General features: G+C 34.5%; 1 protein-coding gene across 1 annotated transcript; it reads left to right on the top strand.

Annotated features, from left to right (window-relative positions):
• Positions 1 to 12,517: 12,517 nt before the first annotated feature.
• LOC148230746 (uncharacterized) lies at positions 12,518 to 16,592 on the top strand. The gene is made up of 3 exons (XM_088195744.1): positions 12,518 to 12,636; positions 12,731 to 14,675; positions 14,742 to 16,592. Exons 1-3 carry the CDS (start codon positions 12,518 to 12,520, stop codon positions 16,590 to 16,592), a joined length of 3,915 nt encoding a protein of 1,304 aa, XP_088051870.1.
• Positions 16,593 to 18,153: the final 1,561 nt, after the last annotated feature.

The following is an 18,153-nucleotide window of genomic DNA, read 5'->3' as shown; positions in this document are numbered from 1 at the left end:
GTAAACATGCTCATAACAAAGCATGGGGACAAGAGTGACTTTGTTAAAAATCAAGAAACGACGCTTCATTTATCACTGGATGATAGTGCTTCATCGATCTTATCGCTGTCAGTAAATAAGCTCGGATTACATCACATTTTTGTGTAGAGCAAACGACGGTGCGTTAAATAGAAAAAAAATAAACGACAATAAATAAGTACATATATAAGAGTATATTCGTTTTAATTATTATTATTATTACTATATATTATCAAACAGGAATTATTTGCGTTATTTATTTGTACATACAAAATCAAATTATGTTTTATAATTTTTTGTTTGATATAAGCGTGAGTATATTAATGATTTATGTACAAAAAGGTATATCAATGTTTTTTCAATCGTCTTTGTTATACAATAAACGAAAACTCGTTATATTATATCGTGTTTTTTTATCGTTTTAATTTAGTAGCCAATGTACACTTGTTCTATTCTTACCTTTGCAACGCATAGGTCAGGCTTCTCTCCAACTACGTCGATGATTCTTATTGCGGTGATCACATTTATCACTCTTGTCTGTTATGGATACTCCTCATACAGAACTTGAAAATCTGATTAAGCTTCCTCTTCTCAGCACGTGTCAGAAAAAAAGTATTTCCCATCCAATAAAAAATAACAACATGCATTTTCATAGATGTATCCCGTTGTTTCGCACGTATCATTTTCGATTTTGCAGTTAAAATGTATTGCAACGGAGCGAGCGCAGCATTGCGCCATTTCTTCCGAATTTTCCGTTCGTCTGCATACACGGAGCGTACCGATAGAAGAGCGTTCCCTTAGAAGATATACGAGTCACATATTGGAAGCTCCGCACCTGCACCGGGTTTTAGCGCCTCTGCCCCCGGATCAAACATCACAACTAAATTGAAACACGTATTTTATAAATATTTGCATACAATATGCAGCCAGCCACCAGTGCACACGACGCGGTATTCGCAACGAGAAGCAATTTATAATCGGCTGTGAGGAATTCAATTCAATGTAATTTAATACAATTTACGTATAGAATTGTTGTCGTTGTTGTTATTACGGCTATACGTGACTCACTTATCGCTTTGAGTTATGACGCGTTCGCGCGTGAAGACGAAATTACTTATACACACACGTGTAATGTTATGTATGGAAATGTGTTATCAAGGTCGCGTGGTGATCATGGGATAACATGCAATCTTAGCTAGTGATATTTCAAACATGTAAACATAAATGTCGCGTAATATATAATACGTGGATTTGATCACATGAACAAGGTGAAAATAGCGAAAACTTGAAATTCTATATCTAATTATATTTTGGTTTAATTAACTTTAGGGCAGAGTAGATAAAACACCAATAATAGGATTAAATACAACGCTATATTGTACTATAAATTAGTTTTAAAATAGCTCTGACGCTTTCAATGGGTCATGACGAAAAGCAATCACCGGTTCCAATACACTTCCTTATGGAACTCTGGATTTAATTTCTTTCAGTTGCGTTGACTTTCACGCTAAAGTATTTATCTAATATTAGGATTCGAATATTTTATAAATTTTGTTCGGCATGTTTATTTCTATCTTATAGACCAGTCCATTGTGCCAGATTTTGTCTAAAGCCTGACTGATATCTATGAACGCAGCGGTGCAGTACCTTTTGCCCTCAAAATAATTGCTAATTTTTTTTATAATCCTATAGACTTTCATATTCCTGTGGCAATTTCTAAATCCAAATTAGTGATTTGCAATAATTATTTACTCTTAAATGATTGGGTTTATTCATAACAATTTTTATAATATTTTAACCAACACAGGTAACAGGCTTATCGATCTAAGCGACGTTGTTACTAGTCTCCAATTCGAGTAATCGAGTACTCGATACTCGAGTATTTTTGTCTATTTTTCAAGTACTTGATAATCGAGTATTTTGAAAATTACTCGATTAATACTCGAAATTAAAAAAATTTGGAATATTTCAGAAACAAAAATAACTTTAACTCGGTCCGGTAAAGGTTAACGTCTTGCTTTTATTTGGCGTTTATGCCCGAAGTCCCGAGTTAGAGCGGTTACTATCAGGTATAATTTTTTCATAGTTCCATAGTTGCATAGTTCCGGTCGTCGGCTATGTTAGTGGGTACGACGGAGAAATTTCTTTTGTGTTTTCTGTTCGACAGTCCCGACTTATCTAAATGAACAATATGAAATATCAACAAAAAATTTTTTTAGGTTTTATGACTATGCAGTTGTAGCGTAAAGTGTTGTAAATTGTTTATACTGATCCCTCAGCTTAAAATATAAATCAAAACAATTGTGTGTTTTAAAGGCATTTAAAGTAAAGTCAGTTCTTTGCAAACCGTTTAGCTCTAGAGTGAAAGGGATTCACCCAAATACATCTTCGAAGGATATAGATTTAAATTCTTCGCATTAATCAGAAGGAGTAGAATATTGTATATTGTTAAGAAAAAAAATCTATTCAAGAAGAATTACAAAATGCTATTTTGTCAATAGTCGAAGGAAATAAGAGAAAAGCAGAGAAGGGAATGAAAGAAGAGAACATATAAAGAGAGTTCAAAAAATTGTATATCTATAAAAAGCGAACAGATATAAATTAGAAGCCTTATCCAACGCGTTAATGACAATAAGACCAACATCAACAGCAACGGAAAAGGTTTTTTCCATAACGGGAATAATAAAACCAAAGGTTAGCAGTAATATTAAATTCGAGACACTTTTTGCATTATTTTTTTTAAAAAGTATGTTCGTGAAGTTAAAATAATTGTAAAAATTAACATACTAATTATTTTATTTATTTATATATATGTGCACGAATTTGAATAATAGCTATTTTGGTACATTTGGTAAATACTCGAAAGTACTCGAGTACTCGAGTATTTTAAAATTTTAATATTCGATACTCGAGTAGTTGACGGTTCGAGTAATTGGAGACTCTAGTTGTTACTTCCAGTGGTTTTTCTGGTTTGGTATCATCTGCTACTTTCCAGGACGAAGAATAGTACTTCACTCTTAATATGTCGTTAGATATTATTGTTAAAATTTTCATTCCTTTTTCCGATAATTCTTTTAGTAATTTTCTTAATATTAAGTAGAACCCCTGCGATATGTGTCTGTTATTATTATTTGTTTTATTTATTTTACTTTGAACCTCTTGTACTCGCTTTATTGAGTGGAAGTGCTTTTTAATAATCTACAATTTTCTTTGTATGTATTATAGTTTCTGTCACAGAATCGTATTCGTCGTTATCTAATAGGCTTACGATTTAAAAGTTACAAAGAAATATAAAAAAAAAGAATTACGAATAAATGGAGCATACATATACAACTAATTGTATATGTATGCTCCCCCTATTCGAATAATTAGTAAAATACGATCTATGAATACTTGACGATAGATGCTTGAACGCCCTTTGAATTGTTGAGTAGATAATTATATACAATACAAAATACGTAAAAAAATATATTAAGAATAGTAAGACACGTCTTAAAATGACTTTGGTATGAGTATAAAATATACATATATTCACATTGCTTTATAAACAACGGTATTTTATAATAGTTTAGAATAAATTATTTTTTACTTTTAATGGAGGTATTGTCATGTTTTTGTTCAATATTATATATGATTCGGACTATTGCCCATAACAATTTATTGTATTTAAATTGTATTGTATTTAAACCCATTCAATGCTTATAGCACAGTATCCGTGTTCATTTAGCATTGTAAACATGTTATTGTCGTATTGAATGTGTTAATATAATTTTTATTTGTTTGATTATATACTAACTGAAAAACAGGATATAATTAAATATTAGTCGTTTAAGTAGGATATACAATGTTTTCATCTGTCATTATTATTAGGTTTGGGTTTTCAACCGAATATATTTGCCCGTTTTATGATTATTTGTTCATCGAACATTTTTTAAACTAATTGTTAAGTATTTATATATATTTGTAGTGAATATTGCATTGTTAAGCTCTTCTAATACAGTTTAACAATGCTGGCAGTCAAATATTTTTAGATATTATTATGCAGCTGTATAGGTACTTTCTCAATAAATACGAATAAAGTTTAATTTTTAATTTTGTCTAAAGAAATTGGTAATGCTAATAATTGTCAATGTGTTTCTAAAATTTATATTTAAAAGAAAAAGCGCATTACAAGAAAAAATAAAATTTTACTATACAAACACCTAATTAGACCGGTTATAACAAGTGTTTGCCCAGTATAGAGAGGCTCATCATTAAATTCTAAACTCTTATTTAAAATAATACGATAAAATAATACATAATACATAATTTTTTACTCACATTAAAAAAGTTCATAAAAGAATTCTAATGCACCCTAATTCACCCGAATCTCTTATTATCACATACGTCAGAATAACAAACGCACATTATTAAAAAGTCGTGGATCGTTAGACACTTTTATTTGCTAGTCTTTTCCCATAGTTGAGTAGTCCCAATAATCTTATAAATCAAATGTACAATCACCTGACACAGCCGATGTTCTGCGACCTCGCGGTAACCCTATTGTACCTTTATACGATGGCCATTTGTACAAAAATTGTGTCGAAATGAATAAATATATACAACCGGCTTTAAAGGGTCTAATTTAGGTCACCCTCACAAAACACACGACATGTACCAAAAAAAGTAAGTTCATAAAAAAAAATATATTCTTTCATTGTCAGTTCGTGAAATTTTGTAGTTTTTCCCTATCACAAATTTTTTTTTTACTTTTTTCTTTAATTATAATACATCACTTTATCAACATTCAATAAAGTTTTCTGGCTTTAAACGCCGCACTATCCACGTGAGTGTATCCAAAGACAACAAGCGGCGTCGATTCAACGCAAACATTTATGTTTTCCGACATGTCATGTAAATATACATCACGGTCGTATGTAAATTCCTAATGTGAGAGGGTGAGGCCATACCTTACTGTACTACACACGAGCCTATAGTGAGTGAGTGAGAAAAGAGAAGAGAAGCGCTCCGGGGCGTTTTGTTCGGACGGGGCTAAGCTTCCAGGAAATTGAACCGACCGAAATGGGGCCTACGCGTCGGAGCTTTCAATTTGCCTACGAATAATATTCGTCCTTTAACAAAGATTATGTTGTCCTTCAGCGCCTTTTTTATATACCTCCGGCGAACAATCGTGACGCGTTACCCGGTTCCATTGTTGTTTAATAATATCTTCAAAGCGAAATACCAATTTTGTGAAGCGCGGTGAAATATTTAACCAACTTTGCGTCATGTCGGGAACCCTATCGTAAAATACCTTCCAGCTTATTCAAATATTACATATATCTCATAAGCATATCCTGGCTGTATATATCTTTTTCACTACTTTGATTAAAGTTATTTTTGTGAGTAAAGGAAAAAATCATGAAATATTAAATTTTTTATATATATATATATATATATATATATATATATATATATATATATATATATATATATATATATATATATATATATATATATATATATATATATATATATATATATATATATATATATATATATATATATATATATATATATATATATATATATATATATATATATATATATATATATATATATATATATATATATATATATATATATATATATATATTTATCGGAATTCATCGAAATTAGAACTTACTGTTCGATATTTCGGCTGTAATGCTCTAACCATGGTCACGAATTTTCGGCAACTGCCCTTCTCGTCCTTGACCTTGTTATATATAGACGCGCCTGCGTGGGTCAGGATATTCGTTAATTGTCCATTTTCCGGGGTCGCGTCATTCAGGTCCTTGTTAATGTAATCGTTTAATTTTGTAGTAATTAGGTCAGTGACAATTATTTGTGATTTAGTACTTAAAACCGAAAGCCAAAAGTTTAATATCATGCTGCGGTCTTTATTAAAACTATATTCGGCTAAAGCAGAGTAACGGTAAACTTTTTGCCCTCACTTTTGTGTTCTGCTTCGCGGTTAGTAGAAAAATATTAACACTTGTTTTTGTGGTCTTCAAAACAACATATGATATTATAGAAGCAAACTATAAGGCGATGGAAGAGTTTAAAGTACTAAACATGTTCATAAACCTCACTAGACTCGCAATAAAAATGGTTGATATAATGTTTGCATACAGGATGACCTCTTTGATTGCTTCCAAACCTCGGGCAGGGCGATTGCATTAGAAAAAGCTGTCAGAGACTCAAACATCTATACAGATGGATTTATATACAACAAATTGATCTACAATGATGATATTGATATAATTGAATGCTTAATTCAAGCCCCATTTCATATTTCATAACCTTCATAAGACAACTGAGCGAATAAGGATTAAGATCAACATGCAAAAGACAATGTATATGCCCATCACAAAAACAAAAATACACCATGACCACCCGCAATTTTGTGAGTAAACCGTAGATTGGTTCGTTGATCAATGCGCAAAACAACGTCAGTGATGATGTTTAAAAAACAAAAAGATGCTTCTTTGGATTTCATAAATTTTTAAGATCTACTTTTACAGATGTCAAGAAGCACAAAAATATTACTATGCAAAATCTTGATAAGTCCAGTGCTGATATACGAGGCAGAAACATGTACGCTAAGCACCGCCAACAGTCAGATACTACGAGTGTTTGGAAGAAAAATTATGCGGAAAATCATTTTGCGATCGTGGGACTTGGTGGCGACAGTATAACCATGAGCTCCTAGAACTCTATGGGGAACCAGACGGGTTAAATAAAATCAAACGACTCCACTGGACAGAACATGTAACCCGCATGGAAGTTTCAAAGCCACAGAAGCGTCGCCATTTATCAAACCAGATGGTCGGAAAAAAGTAGATAGACCACGGCCTAGGATGCTGAACGGAGTGAAGGCGGATGTGAAGACTCTTGGTGTCAGGCTCTGGAAAAGAAAGGCACAGGAGCACAAGCTGGAGTGGAAAAATCTTCTGGAAGAAGCCAAGGTCCATCCGGGCCTGTAGAGCTGAGAAGAAGAGAAATTTAATCGTTTGATATAAAGTATATAAAAAGTAAATTCAAATTCAACACGATCTTTTTATGATTATTTTGTATTTCATATTATTTAAATAAAATATTTAATTTATAAATGATTAATTTTTAAATAATAAAATTAAAATAATAGAATTCAGATAACATAATAGCTTAGATAAGAATGTGTTTATAAAACATTTCGCAGTTACAGGTAGTCCATGATTCCAGATAGCAAATTAGAAAGTAAATTACGTATAAAAATAATTGTATTTACTAAATTTATGCAATGCATTACAATTTTGATTAGGAAAATAAACATATAGATAAATCTTAAAGTAATACATTTATCTTTAACTGTATATGCCAATGTACACAATGGGGTTGCTTTTAATTTATATAAAAACATCCCTGTACTGCATTATAAAAATGATTGTGTATATGTATATAATAATAAATAAAAAATAAAAATTATGCTTCCTAAAAATGTTTTATTTATTATAAAATTTACATAACATCTTTAGAACTAAATATAAGGTAGTGCTGAAATATTTTTTTATTATAAAAAATAATACTACACTCAAGTCTTACTGTGTACTTACACTATGTGAATGAAATAAAATTTAAAATTTACATTGTAGTATTTTGCGGGTTTTGGTGCAGATATTCAAAACACGAAACAGCGTTCCTTTAATCGTACTTCATATTATAATTCATAAAGTTAGCCCCATGCATACATGAGTGTTAAAAAATAATGCAAATTTACTCCTAGGGAAAAGCCGAATAGATATCCGGCCCGATATGTGCAACGGTGGCTTCCTGTTTGGCTCGGTGGCACGATCCTTACATAAATAATGCATTGTATTCACTTATGTGTGCAATCGTTCTGTTATTTTGCCCGCAACGAAAAATGCAGGTGAGCAACAATGCTATGCTTTTTGTGTTAAAAAATAAAAGAAAAACCATACACCAGCAATAAAATTTCGATTGCCGCGTGATATATTGTTGTTTTCAAGCTTCTCCCGTTAGCAATTTGCCATGTCTTATATACAAACATATATGAAAGTATATCGTCTTCGGTGCAAAATCGAAATTTACATTACACAAGACGTGTTTGTATAATGTAACGTGTGTACCTAAGTATATTGTGGAAATATTTTCCTGACATTTTTATACCGCATATATAACGTTATCGTATCAAAAAAGCACTATTTCATGCGTAACGTCATTTTAAATATTTGTCTACGTTAACAAATAAATTTACAATATTGTGGACAGTGGTGGAACTACATGGCGCAAGAACCTGCAAGGGACTCAAGTTTGTGAGTAAGAGGTTATTCCATTTTTAATGCAAATAAATATTAACATATTTTACTTATTATTTAGCTTTAAGAAATATTTTGTAAATTATACGTAAATCACATCTTACCTAAACAGCAATTTAAGATTTTTTTTATAAGCTCTTATAATTATATTCTATAATAAAAAAATTAGTACTGAGTAATATATATCTATATGTTAGAAATTTTATATTCCAGTCTCAATGTATCTTACCGATGCCACCAATCATGTTGTTATTTTGCGCGTCGTTGATTCTTCCATAAAACTTTGCGACTCTCCTCAGCTTCTATGTGTAAGTTTATTGCGGAATTATACATATTTAATTAAACTCTTGATTATGTCTAGCTTCCAGGTTAATTGATAAACGTAATAATCATAATTATGTATATTATCGCTACGAGCTAATGACTCGGGTAAAGATCGATATTGTTGGTGTCCTGATAGACCGTATAGTACGGGGTGTAATACGGTAATGTACCTCCTAGCAAAATAAAGTATTTATTTATAACATTTCGTAAATTATAGAAGTGAAGTAACAATAAGACGTAATTTCAATCTGAAATAACTATGCATCGGCAATCGCCCAATAATCTATTCGTATAAACCCAGATACTTTGTGAAATATTTTACGAAACTCAATAATTTTCTTTTCATATTAAAAAATAATATTTATTTCTGGATTACAAAAATGTAATATTGTGATTAGATAAAATTAAAAACCATCGTTATTTATAAATTATAAACATTAACTAAAACAATTTTAAGCTATTGTCTTATTTTTGTATAATAATTAGGGTATGTGGTCTTCATTGCTCATAAGATAACTACATCGTTTCCTTCATATGTTTTAGATATCTTGAACTTATTACAAATCAGTATTTCCATGTAATTATTACAATTAAAAAATATTTTTAAAGACTTAAAACATTATTAATAATTTAAAAAATGAAAAAGTTTTATAAAAAAAATTGCAAATATACTATTATATATTAAAAGAGATCCACCTCATTTATAAAGTTTATTAATTACTTTACTAAAATTACTAACGAAAACTTTATGAATAGTTTAAAAATAAGATATGTGGTAATCTATTAATTAGAAGATTATTACTATATATGCTTTATTCAAATAACTGTATATCTAGTATATTCTATTCATATCCTAATTTGAATTCATATTTAATATATCTCCAGGGATATCTCAATCACGACTCACCACGACCAAAACAAGCAATATCGTATTAAATACTTGGAACCACTCATTGATTCCGCTAAACTTATTCGATAAAGTCCGTTATTAAAGATACATTTATGTATTAGTGCAACAAACTTGATACAAAATGAGCTTTGAGGATTTGAGTACCATAAAAAAGTTACACATTATTTACATACATGAAATACAAACGATTACAATATATCCTAAAATTATATATACTAATTGTCTTTATCAGGGTTACTCTAGTACTATTGAGAATATTTAAAGATAAGATGCCTTTGTATTAGAATAATTCACAGGAAGAAGGAAATGAAGAATTTTTAAATCATTGTGGAGGGGTAAATTATTAATATAAAAAAACTGGCTCTTGTATCAGTTTCGCATGTTTTTTTCCACCAATTATGTCATACGGTATGATATAACTTATGCTATGCTGTAAAATCAGACCATAGACGACATTCTTTTTTAATTTTATCCGCTGGCTAATACAGATGTTTTGAATGGGTTCTAGTATAACATACAAAGAAGTTAACCAATCGCTATAAATTCATGGCATTATATGAATAATAAATTTTACCATTTAAATATGCCAATCAAGAACATTGCCCCATACATAAATTTAAATGGATACAAATTAACTTATAAACCTTGAGAATAATTTGTGCTGTGATAAACATAAATTTAACCGTATAATAGCATATATAATACTTACTCATTTGAGTTAAATAGGATACCCCAATTGGCATCGTCTTTTGGGTTCACTTTTGCATTGCTTGCTTATGAAGTTTATTGTATATTCAGTAGAAAACAGAATATAAACAATTTTATACTAAATGATACTAATGTTATCATTTTTATTTATTATAATATATTTATTGTATAGATTAATAATATAACCAGAGAATTCTGCTATAAGAACAACCATATTTTTAATAATAAAAACATATTTTAAAAATTGATTAAGCCACCAAAAAAAACACCTTTGTATTCACTAAGCTTTTTTAGTTAAAGAGAATGTGTGTGTTAAAATTATGATCACCAATTAATTATATATTATCTAAGTGATCATCGGATCAATTAGTTAAGTAAAAAATGAAAAATGTGAGCTATGCGCCACATAGCTTCTAGCTAGAAATTATCAGTATTATAATATATAGGTAAACAAGCCAATTATAACGTAGTGTATTATTTAGTCGCTTGGATATTATTATACATATAAAAAAGCAAGGTTAATATCCATAATTAATTTAATATTTAGTTAGATTCATACACTCTAAAAATAAAAGTAAAGTAGACAGTTATACTGACATTTGAAGGGCAAAAATGAGAGTTTTTTTTACTGAATATTTCTTTAGGTTATTAAGAATGAAAATGATGAAAGGATTTATATTTAAAATAATTTATTATTTTAGTATATACCGCCAAAGTGATTATATAAATTTAATTTAAAAGTAAAAAAAAATCTATATTAAAGGTACACGTTCAAAAACAAAGATAATGATGATTTACAAATCTGTAGGTGTAATTAATAATAACAACAACAATAAATAAATATTTAAATAATCAGTAATAAGTTATTGTTAATATAATCAGAAACTCAAGTATGCTACAAAAGTGTTGCGCCATTATTCTTATAATGCAATAATTTTATTTATAGCCATTATTATTTAAGATATATCAAAACTTGTAAAGCAGCCGAATGAAAACTGTTCCTCATTCAATATTTGTTTAAAAAGCACACCAAAGTATATATAATTTATTATATAACTATTTTTGTAAATACACTATTAAATGCATGAGTACAGTGCAAGAAAAAAATACGCAAAAAAAGTCAAGGAAATATCTTGAAATATTATAATGTTTTATAGAAAATATTTTGATATAAGCCTATTTGAAAAATTATTTTTGTAAAAATAATATAGTGTGAGTAATGATAAAAATAAAATTTCAAGTCATTTTACAAAATCTTAAGTAATAATAAAAAGGGTTTTTAGATTATTAAATAAAAGTTTAACGTGCTAGAGACAAAAGTAATGATGATAAGCTATAAATATCTAACTTTTGTGAAAATTAATGAAAAGGATCGTAATGTTCTTAAATTTAATACCTTTAAATACTTAGAGGTAAAATAAATAAATTTAATTTTAAATATCTTCATAAATGTTTTAATTAAAAAAATAAATTAATATTAGGTTATCCCAAAAGATTATGTGGTTTTGTATATTAAATATTAGGTAAGCACAGAAGTTTACAAAAGTTTGTAATAAGATAATCACTTTACGAGATCTGTGATTTTTTCTCAAAGGGATAAAAAGTTTAATAATACCTTTAATAAAGAAATTGTTTCCAGAGACAAAAAAAATCAACCTCTGTTTTAAAATCCCTTATATTTTTAATTTTTGTGTTTTATTTTGTGTCAGTTGTATACATATATAGCAAGGTAGGATTTCTCATTCTTTTTTATAAACTTTTTTAACGTGTGTTTTTATTACACGGTCTTGCACTATTTTTCAAGAAAGCAACAATTTTAATTTTAATTAGCCCTGTTGTATATCTTGAATAAGATCAATAAACATATACCAATGACTTCCTCCAAAAATATTATGGACATATGGATTAGCTTTTATCTTATCAAGATAAAGCTCTCTTTTGAAATGAGCTGTTCCGACAATTTTACATATATTTATGCATGGCCGAATAAAAGTGTGTTATGGCCGTGCGTGGTTTTTTGTATAAATAACCTGAAGACGCCTCAGCTGTCACGGCGTATGGTCGTGCGTCAGCAAGGATTCTGAGGATGTAAACTCTGATAATAAAGCATTTCTATGGTTAGAGGTGTTTAATTCCGTCGAGAGACGGTGGTCCTTCGAAAAGAAAAGACGGCCATCTCCAAAGGGGAGAGGTCGCAACATTTGGTCCTACGAGCCGGATGGACCACCAGAGCTTCGCTGAGGAAGCATTCGGGGCAGCAGCAGCTGAGCAACTGCGGGGCATCACAGGGAAGCCGCCGGGTCGAGAAGCTGCGCAGACGGAGGAGAGGACATTTAGGTTAGTGGTTAGCCGTTCCCCACTTGTTATTTCCTAACCTCAAACTTTTCCTTCGAGTCAATATGTCAAAACGCGACATACTGAAGCGTTCTAGGCTGCAGTCGCAGCTTAAGCGATTTGCCGACGCTGTTGAGGGCTGCGTGTCGAGTGGAGACGCGTCGGGTCTTCAAGTACATCTTGATGACGTTGTGGATGTCTTAAGGACCTTCAGGCAGGTCCAAGAGGACATCGAATGCACCATAGGTGAGGTGGACGATGAAGCTACCTCGGCGTTCGAAAGGGATTATTACAAAGCCATTTACGCCGCGAAAGAGTTAATAGTGCGATATGCACGGGGGCAACCCCCCCTCCCAACAGTCGCGCCGCCTACTAATGTCTCATTACCTGCCCTTCGGTTGCCTTCATTTGAAGGTAACTACAAAGATTGGCCGCATTTCTCTAGCCTTTTTCTAAATATTGTTTGCCGAAAGGCAAACATATCAGATGAAGAGAAAGTCCACTATTTGTTGACTTCGGTCAAGGGAGAAGCCGCTGAAGTCCTACGCGGTATAGAGTCCGCAGGTCAGTCATTTGACTTCGCATGGGAGTTGTTGCGATCACGGTTCGACAACCCGAAAATTTTGGCCACTGAGCACTGGAGAGCACTGCTCAGTATTTCGACGGTTAGCGCCAGCTCCCATGTGGGGTTAAGGAAGCTGATCGATGCGGCTACGTTGCACGTAAGAGCACTGGAAGGTCTTGGGCTGCCAGTACAGCATTGGGATTTTGTCCTAGTGCAGGTCATCGTGTCAAAATTGGCAGTGGTGCTGGCCCGCGAATGGGAAGCGACAGCACTAACAATCAAATTGACAACGTTCGAAGCGTTGTTAACATTTCTAAAAACGAAACATCAAGTGTTGGAAAACACAATTATCCCGACTCAGGTTCCTATTAAGGAGCCTAAAGTTGTTCACCAAGTGAGCCATCAGCCGTTGCGCGAGGTATGTCCTCAGTGCAAGGGGACTCACAAGTTGGGTGAGTGCCCCAGTTTCAAACAATTGCATGTCCATAAAAGGTGGGTCATCGTGAAACGAAACGCACTATGTTTTAATTGCCTGCGGAAAGGTCATAGTGCTGGTAATTGCAGGGGCAGTTGCTGCTCAGTGTGTGCAAAAAGGCATCACTTTTTGCTCCATGAAGATAGGGATCGAGCAGAAGCTCCAAAAGCGACAATGTCCGCTGTAATGGCCTGCCAGCCAGGTCAAACCGGTAAGGTAGTATCGCAAATAGCTTTACTTTCGACGGTAAAATTATCCATCCGGGGTCGAAATGATTCCACGCAAGTCTGCCGTGCCCTTCTTGACACTGGCGCTGAGACGAACCTTGTATCATGTGCACTGGTTGACAGGCTGGGTTTGAACATCCGCAAATCCAGCGCCAACATAGTGGGTGTAGCGGAGTCTGTGGCCGCTAGTCAAGGCTCTGTAAAGCTAAAAATAGCGCCGAGGAAGAAAAAGCAGTGGTCGGTAATTGACGCTATAGTCATGCCGAAATTGACTGCAAAAATTCCAAGCATGGCCATCAGCAATGTACGTAGGGCCATCCCTAGATATATCCAACTGGCAGACAATGAATTTGACTTGCCGGGAGAGGTGGATGTCATCCTTAACGCAAGTTGGTTCTTTGAATCAATGCGCAATGGGCGCAAAAGAATCAAACTTGAGAATGGGTCAGTAGTAATTCTGGCAAATTCCACATTTGGGTGGATAGTGTCGGGTAGCATCTTAGCACCGGCCGCTAAAGATCCTGCCTGCAATCTTAGCTTGGTGCAGATGGACAGGCAGTTAAAGAAGTTCTGGGAGCTCGAAGAGGTCAGTAATGACCTAAGAGCTAGTCACAGCGACAAGTGCGAGGAAGAATTCAAGGGTTCAACAAGTCGTACAACGGAAGGTAGATTTGTTGTACGCCTTCCATTCAAAACTGATGACCGCACTTTGGGTGTATCATACGAGCCAGCGCTTAAGCGGTTCTTTGCTTTAGAGAGAAAGCTGGCGAAGTCTGTAAAGATTCGGGATGAGTATACTGACTTTCTTAAAGAGTATATCTCTCTTGGTCACATGTCTTAGCTTCCCACCGATCCGTCCATAAGGGACGAGGGTTACTACATTCCACACCATGCTGTGATAAAGGAAAGTAGCCTCACAACCAAGCTCCGAGTGGTTTTCGATGCATCGTTCAAGTCCAGCAACGGTGCCTCGCTCAATGATCTACTGATGGTTGGTCCAAAACTACAGCAGGATATTTTTGTCGTGTTGATTCGTTTTCGTCGGTTCACGTATGTCATTACGGCTGACATAGAGAAAATGTACCGGCAGGTTCAGGTTCACGCCTCCCATAGGAGATTTCAAAAAATCTTGTGGCGATCTGACCCACGGGACGACGTGAAATCGTTCCAGCTGAGCACAGTAACGTACGGGACAGCTCCAGCTTCATTTTTGTCGGTGCGTTGCCTGCATCAACTTGCAGCCGAGGCAGAGGTTGATTTTCCTGCAGCCTCTGCAGTCATAAAAAATGATTTTTATGTTGATGACCTGCTCACCGGAGCAGAATCCATTGTGGCCCTTAAGGCATTACGGTCTCAAATTGCCGTCATATTGAGAAAGGGTTGTTTCACCCTGAGAAAATGGCTGTCAAACGAGCCGAGGGTGATAAGCGATCTCAAGGAGGACGCAAAGGGACAGATCTCTCACCATATCATTGAGACGAATGAGTCAACGACACTGGGAATGGGCTGGGAAACGAGAACAGATAGGTTCTTTTTTATGGCAGCGTTCCCGGAGACAGTCCCAGTGACCAAAAGAGAGATCCTCAAGTCGATTGCACAAATTTTTGATCCGCTGGGTCTAGTCGGTCTCGTTGTTGTAATATTAAAAATATACATGCAGCAGTTGTGGAAGGAGAAGCTTGGCTGGGATGATAAAATCCCCAGCTCTTTATTCAGCTCCTGGCAATTGTTGTACGGGGATTTAAATGGCCTAAAGGCAATTGTTGTCCCACGCCATGGGTTTGCGCAGTATCTGTCTAAGATCAAATTGGTCGGATTCTGCGATGCGTCCATCAAAGCATATTGGAACCGATCAATGGTGAAGGGCTATGTGTGTGTCTTTGTGTGCTTTGCGACAAAGGCAGTGCACCTGGAGGTTGTCACGGGACTCACTACAAATGAGTTCATGAACACCTTGAGACGATTTATCGCGAGGAGGGGCAAACCTGCCGAGTTGCACTCGGATAATGCCACGAACTTTGTGGGAGCCTCTCGTCAGCTAGGAAGGCTTCTAAGATCTGCCGACTTCAAGGAAGTTCCGGCTTCGTTAGCTGAACAAAGGATTAAATGGAGATTCATACCACCGCGGTCACCGCATTTTGGCGGTTTGTGGGAAGCGGCTGTCAAATCAGCCAAGCGACATCTGGTAAGGGTAGTGGGAAACGCGTCCTTAACATATGAAGCCTTCAGTACCGTCGTTGCGCAGATCGAGTCAGTATTAAATTCGCGTCCGCTCACTCCAAGTTCCAATGATCCAAATGACCTCATTCCATTGACTCCTGGTCATTTCCTTATCGGCGAGCCACTAACTGCTTGTCCCCAGGAAAACGTGCACGACGTGCCGGAGTCACGGCTGTCTCAGTACAGACGTTTGCAGCAGCTGGTGCAGCACTTCTGGGCCAGGTGGTCCAAGGAGTATGTGACATTGATGCAGCAGCGCAGCTTCAGATCGGGTTCCTCCAATCCTGACATTGGCGACATGGTGTTGTTGAGGGAGGACAATCTGCCTCCTCTCCAATGGCAACTTGGACGGGTGATCGGGTTGCAGCCAGGAGAAGATGGAGTTGTACGCGTTGTCTCGGTAAAAACGCCTAGCGGCATCACCAAACGTGCAGTCAGCAGGCTAGCACTCTTACCAGTGGAGCAGCAATAGGACACAGTGTAATAAAACAAATGAGCGTAAACATCGCTCAGGCGATGAAATTAGAAAATAGTGAGTAAACAAGTATCGTTTCAAAATAAGATACAAAGCTACTTAAAGTGTAGGGAGGAAAAAGTATTCCAAACATAAGTTTTTGCAATGTTCATATGTTACGATGTTTGTACGTGTTATCTGTTCTGTATACTTATGTATTATAATTTTTGTTGTGTATACTTTGATATTGTTTTTCGGTTGGGAATACTCATGTGTTATAATTTCTGCGCCTATGTGGCAGAGTTTGTATTTAGCTGAGTGGCGAACATTTTTTAATAGTTAATATAATTGCGTTCAGCCAACTGTTTTTCAATAAGTTTGTTCAACTAGTGTTTTGAAAGAACAATACTTTTCCCTTGTTCAAAGTATGTACGTTCCTTCAAGGGGGGAGAATGTTCCGACAATTTTACATATATTTATGCATGGCCGAATAAAAGTGTGTTATGGCCGTGCGTGGTTTTTTGTATAAATAACCTGAAGACGCCTCAGCTGTCACGGCGTATGGTCGTGCGTCAGCAAGGATTCTGAGGATGTAAACTCTGATAATAAAGCATTTCTATGGTTAGAGGTGTTTAATTCCGTCGAGAGACGGTGGTCCTTCGAAAAGAAAAGACGGCCATCTCCAAAGGGGAGAGGTCGCAACATGAGCTTAGTAATATTTTTAATGATAAACAGAAGTCTCTTTTATTAAAAAATAATAGAGATTTTGAACTTCACTTTGGTCAAGCATTTCCTCTAACATTGAGTAGTTTGTAAACATGTTGAACTAAACGCTCATTTTTCAGTTTTGAGACAGCTTGATATATTTTAATTCAATCCATAATGTGACTTTAAACCTTCAATATAAAGATTTATAGTAGTTTAATGGTTAAGGGAATTTTTAGTACATAATATGTATGCGTAACTGTATATTTATAAAAAAAAGTATTCATGATTATAAAATAAAAAAATTCAAGCATATATTTTAATTGTCAATTTTACTATAAAACCTGACCCTAAAATCTCGGTCACTCAAAAGTCGATATTTTCACAACATATTATTATACGTATACGTTTCCACGTTAGTAGCACGCATCCACGTAAGTATTTTATCGCGTTAGTGGACCAAATTAAACGTCGGCTTATCGGCTAAATATTGAATCGACGTGACCCAGAAGGCATTGTTTGACAAAAAAATATAACGGTCTAGTTGTTTATTTTTATATTTTCACTTTCAGGGCGATATGATTGATTCGGCGGTCGAATCACGCGAGAGTATCGTTTGTTTCTCGCGCCGGCCCGGATTCCCCCAGACCTTATCTTGATGCTCCGAGTCGTGGTGGCCAATACCCACCTATAAAACGGAAAAGAGAAGAAAATTGTGTTTATCCAAAGGCCGATATCCGATAGCCGCACGACATTAATCACGCAGGCTTGGCGTCGCTTTTCTTCCGTCCCTATTTGCAGAGCGACTGTCAATAGGCGATGAGCGGAAGCAGTTCTGTCATCGCCAGAACCCTATATTTTCTTATGTATTATA

This window comes from Plectrocnemia conspersa, unplaced genomic scaffold (genome assembly GCF_051122295.1).
Source record: "Plectrocnemia conspersa isolate PC_06_02 unplaced genomic scaffold, ASM5112229v1 ptg000010l, whole genome shotgun sequence".
Classification (NCBI taxonomy): domain Eukaryota; kingdom Metazoa; phylum Arthropoda; class Insecta; order Trichoptera; family Polycentropodidae; genus Plectrocnemia; species Plectrocnemia conspersa.
Note: the sequence above shows the minus strand (reverse complement) of the source record. Positions and strands in the feature narration are given on the sequence as shown.

What these genes read in the sequence shown, in the direction of transcription:
- LOC148230746 (XM_088195744.1), top strand. Translation starts at nt 12,518, where the DNA reads ATGGACCACCAGAGCTTCGCTGAGGAAGCATTCGGGGCAGCAGCAGCT. An exon ending in ACGGAGGAGAGGACATTTAG is followed by an intron (nt 12,637 to 12,730) that starts GTTAGTGGTTAG and finishes GAAGCGTTCTAG; the next exon opens with GCTGCAGTCGCAGCTTAAGC. An exon ending in AGAGAAAGCTGGCGAAGTCT is followed by an intron (nt 14,676 to 14,741) that starts GTAAAGATTCGG and finishes CACATGTCTTAG; the next exon opens with CTTCCCACCGATCCGTCCAT.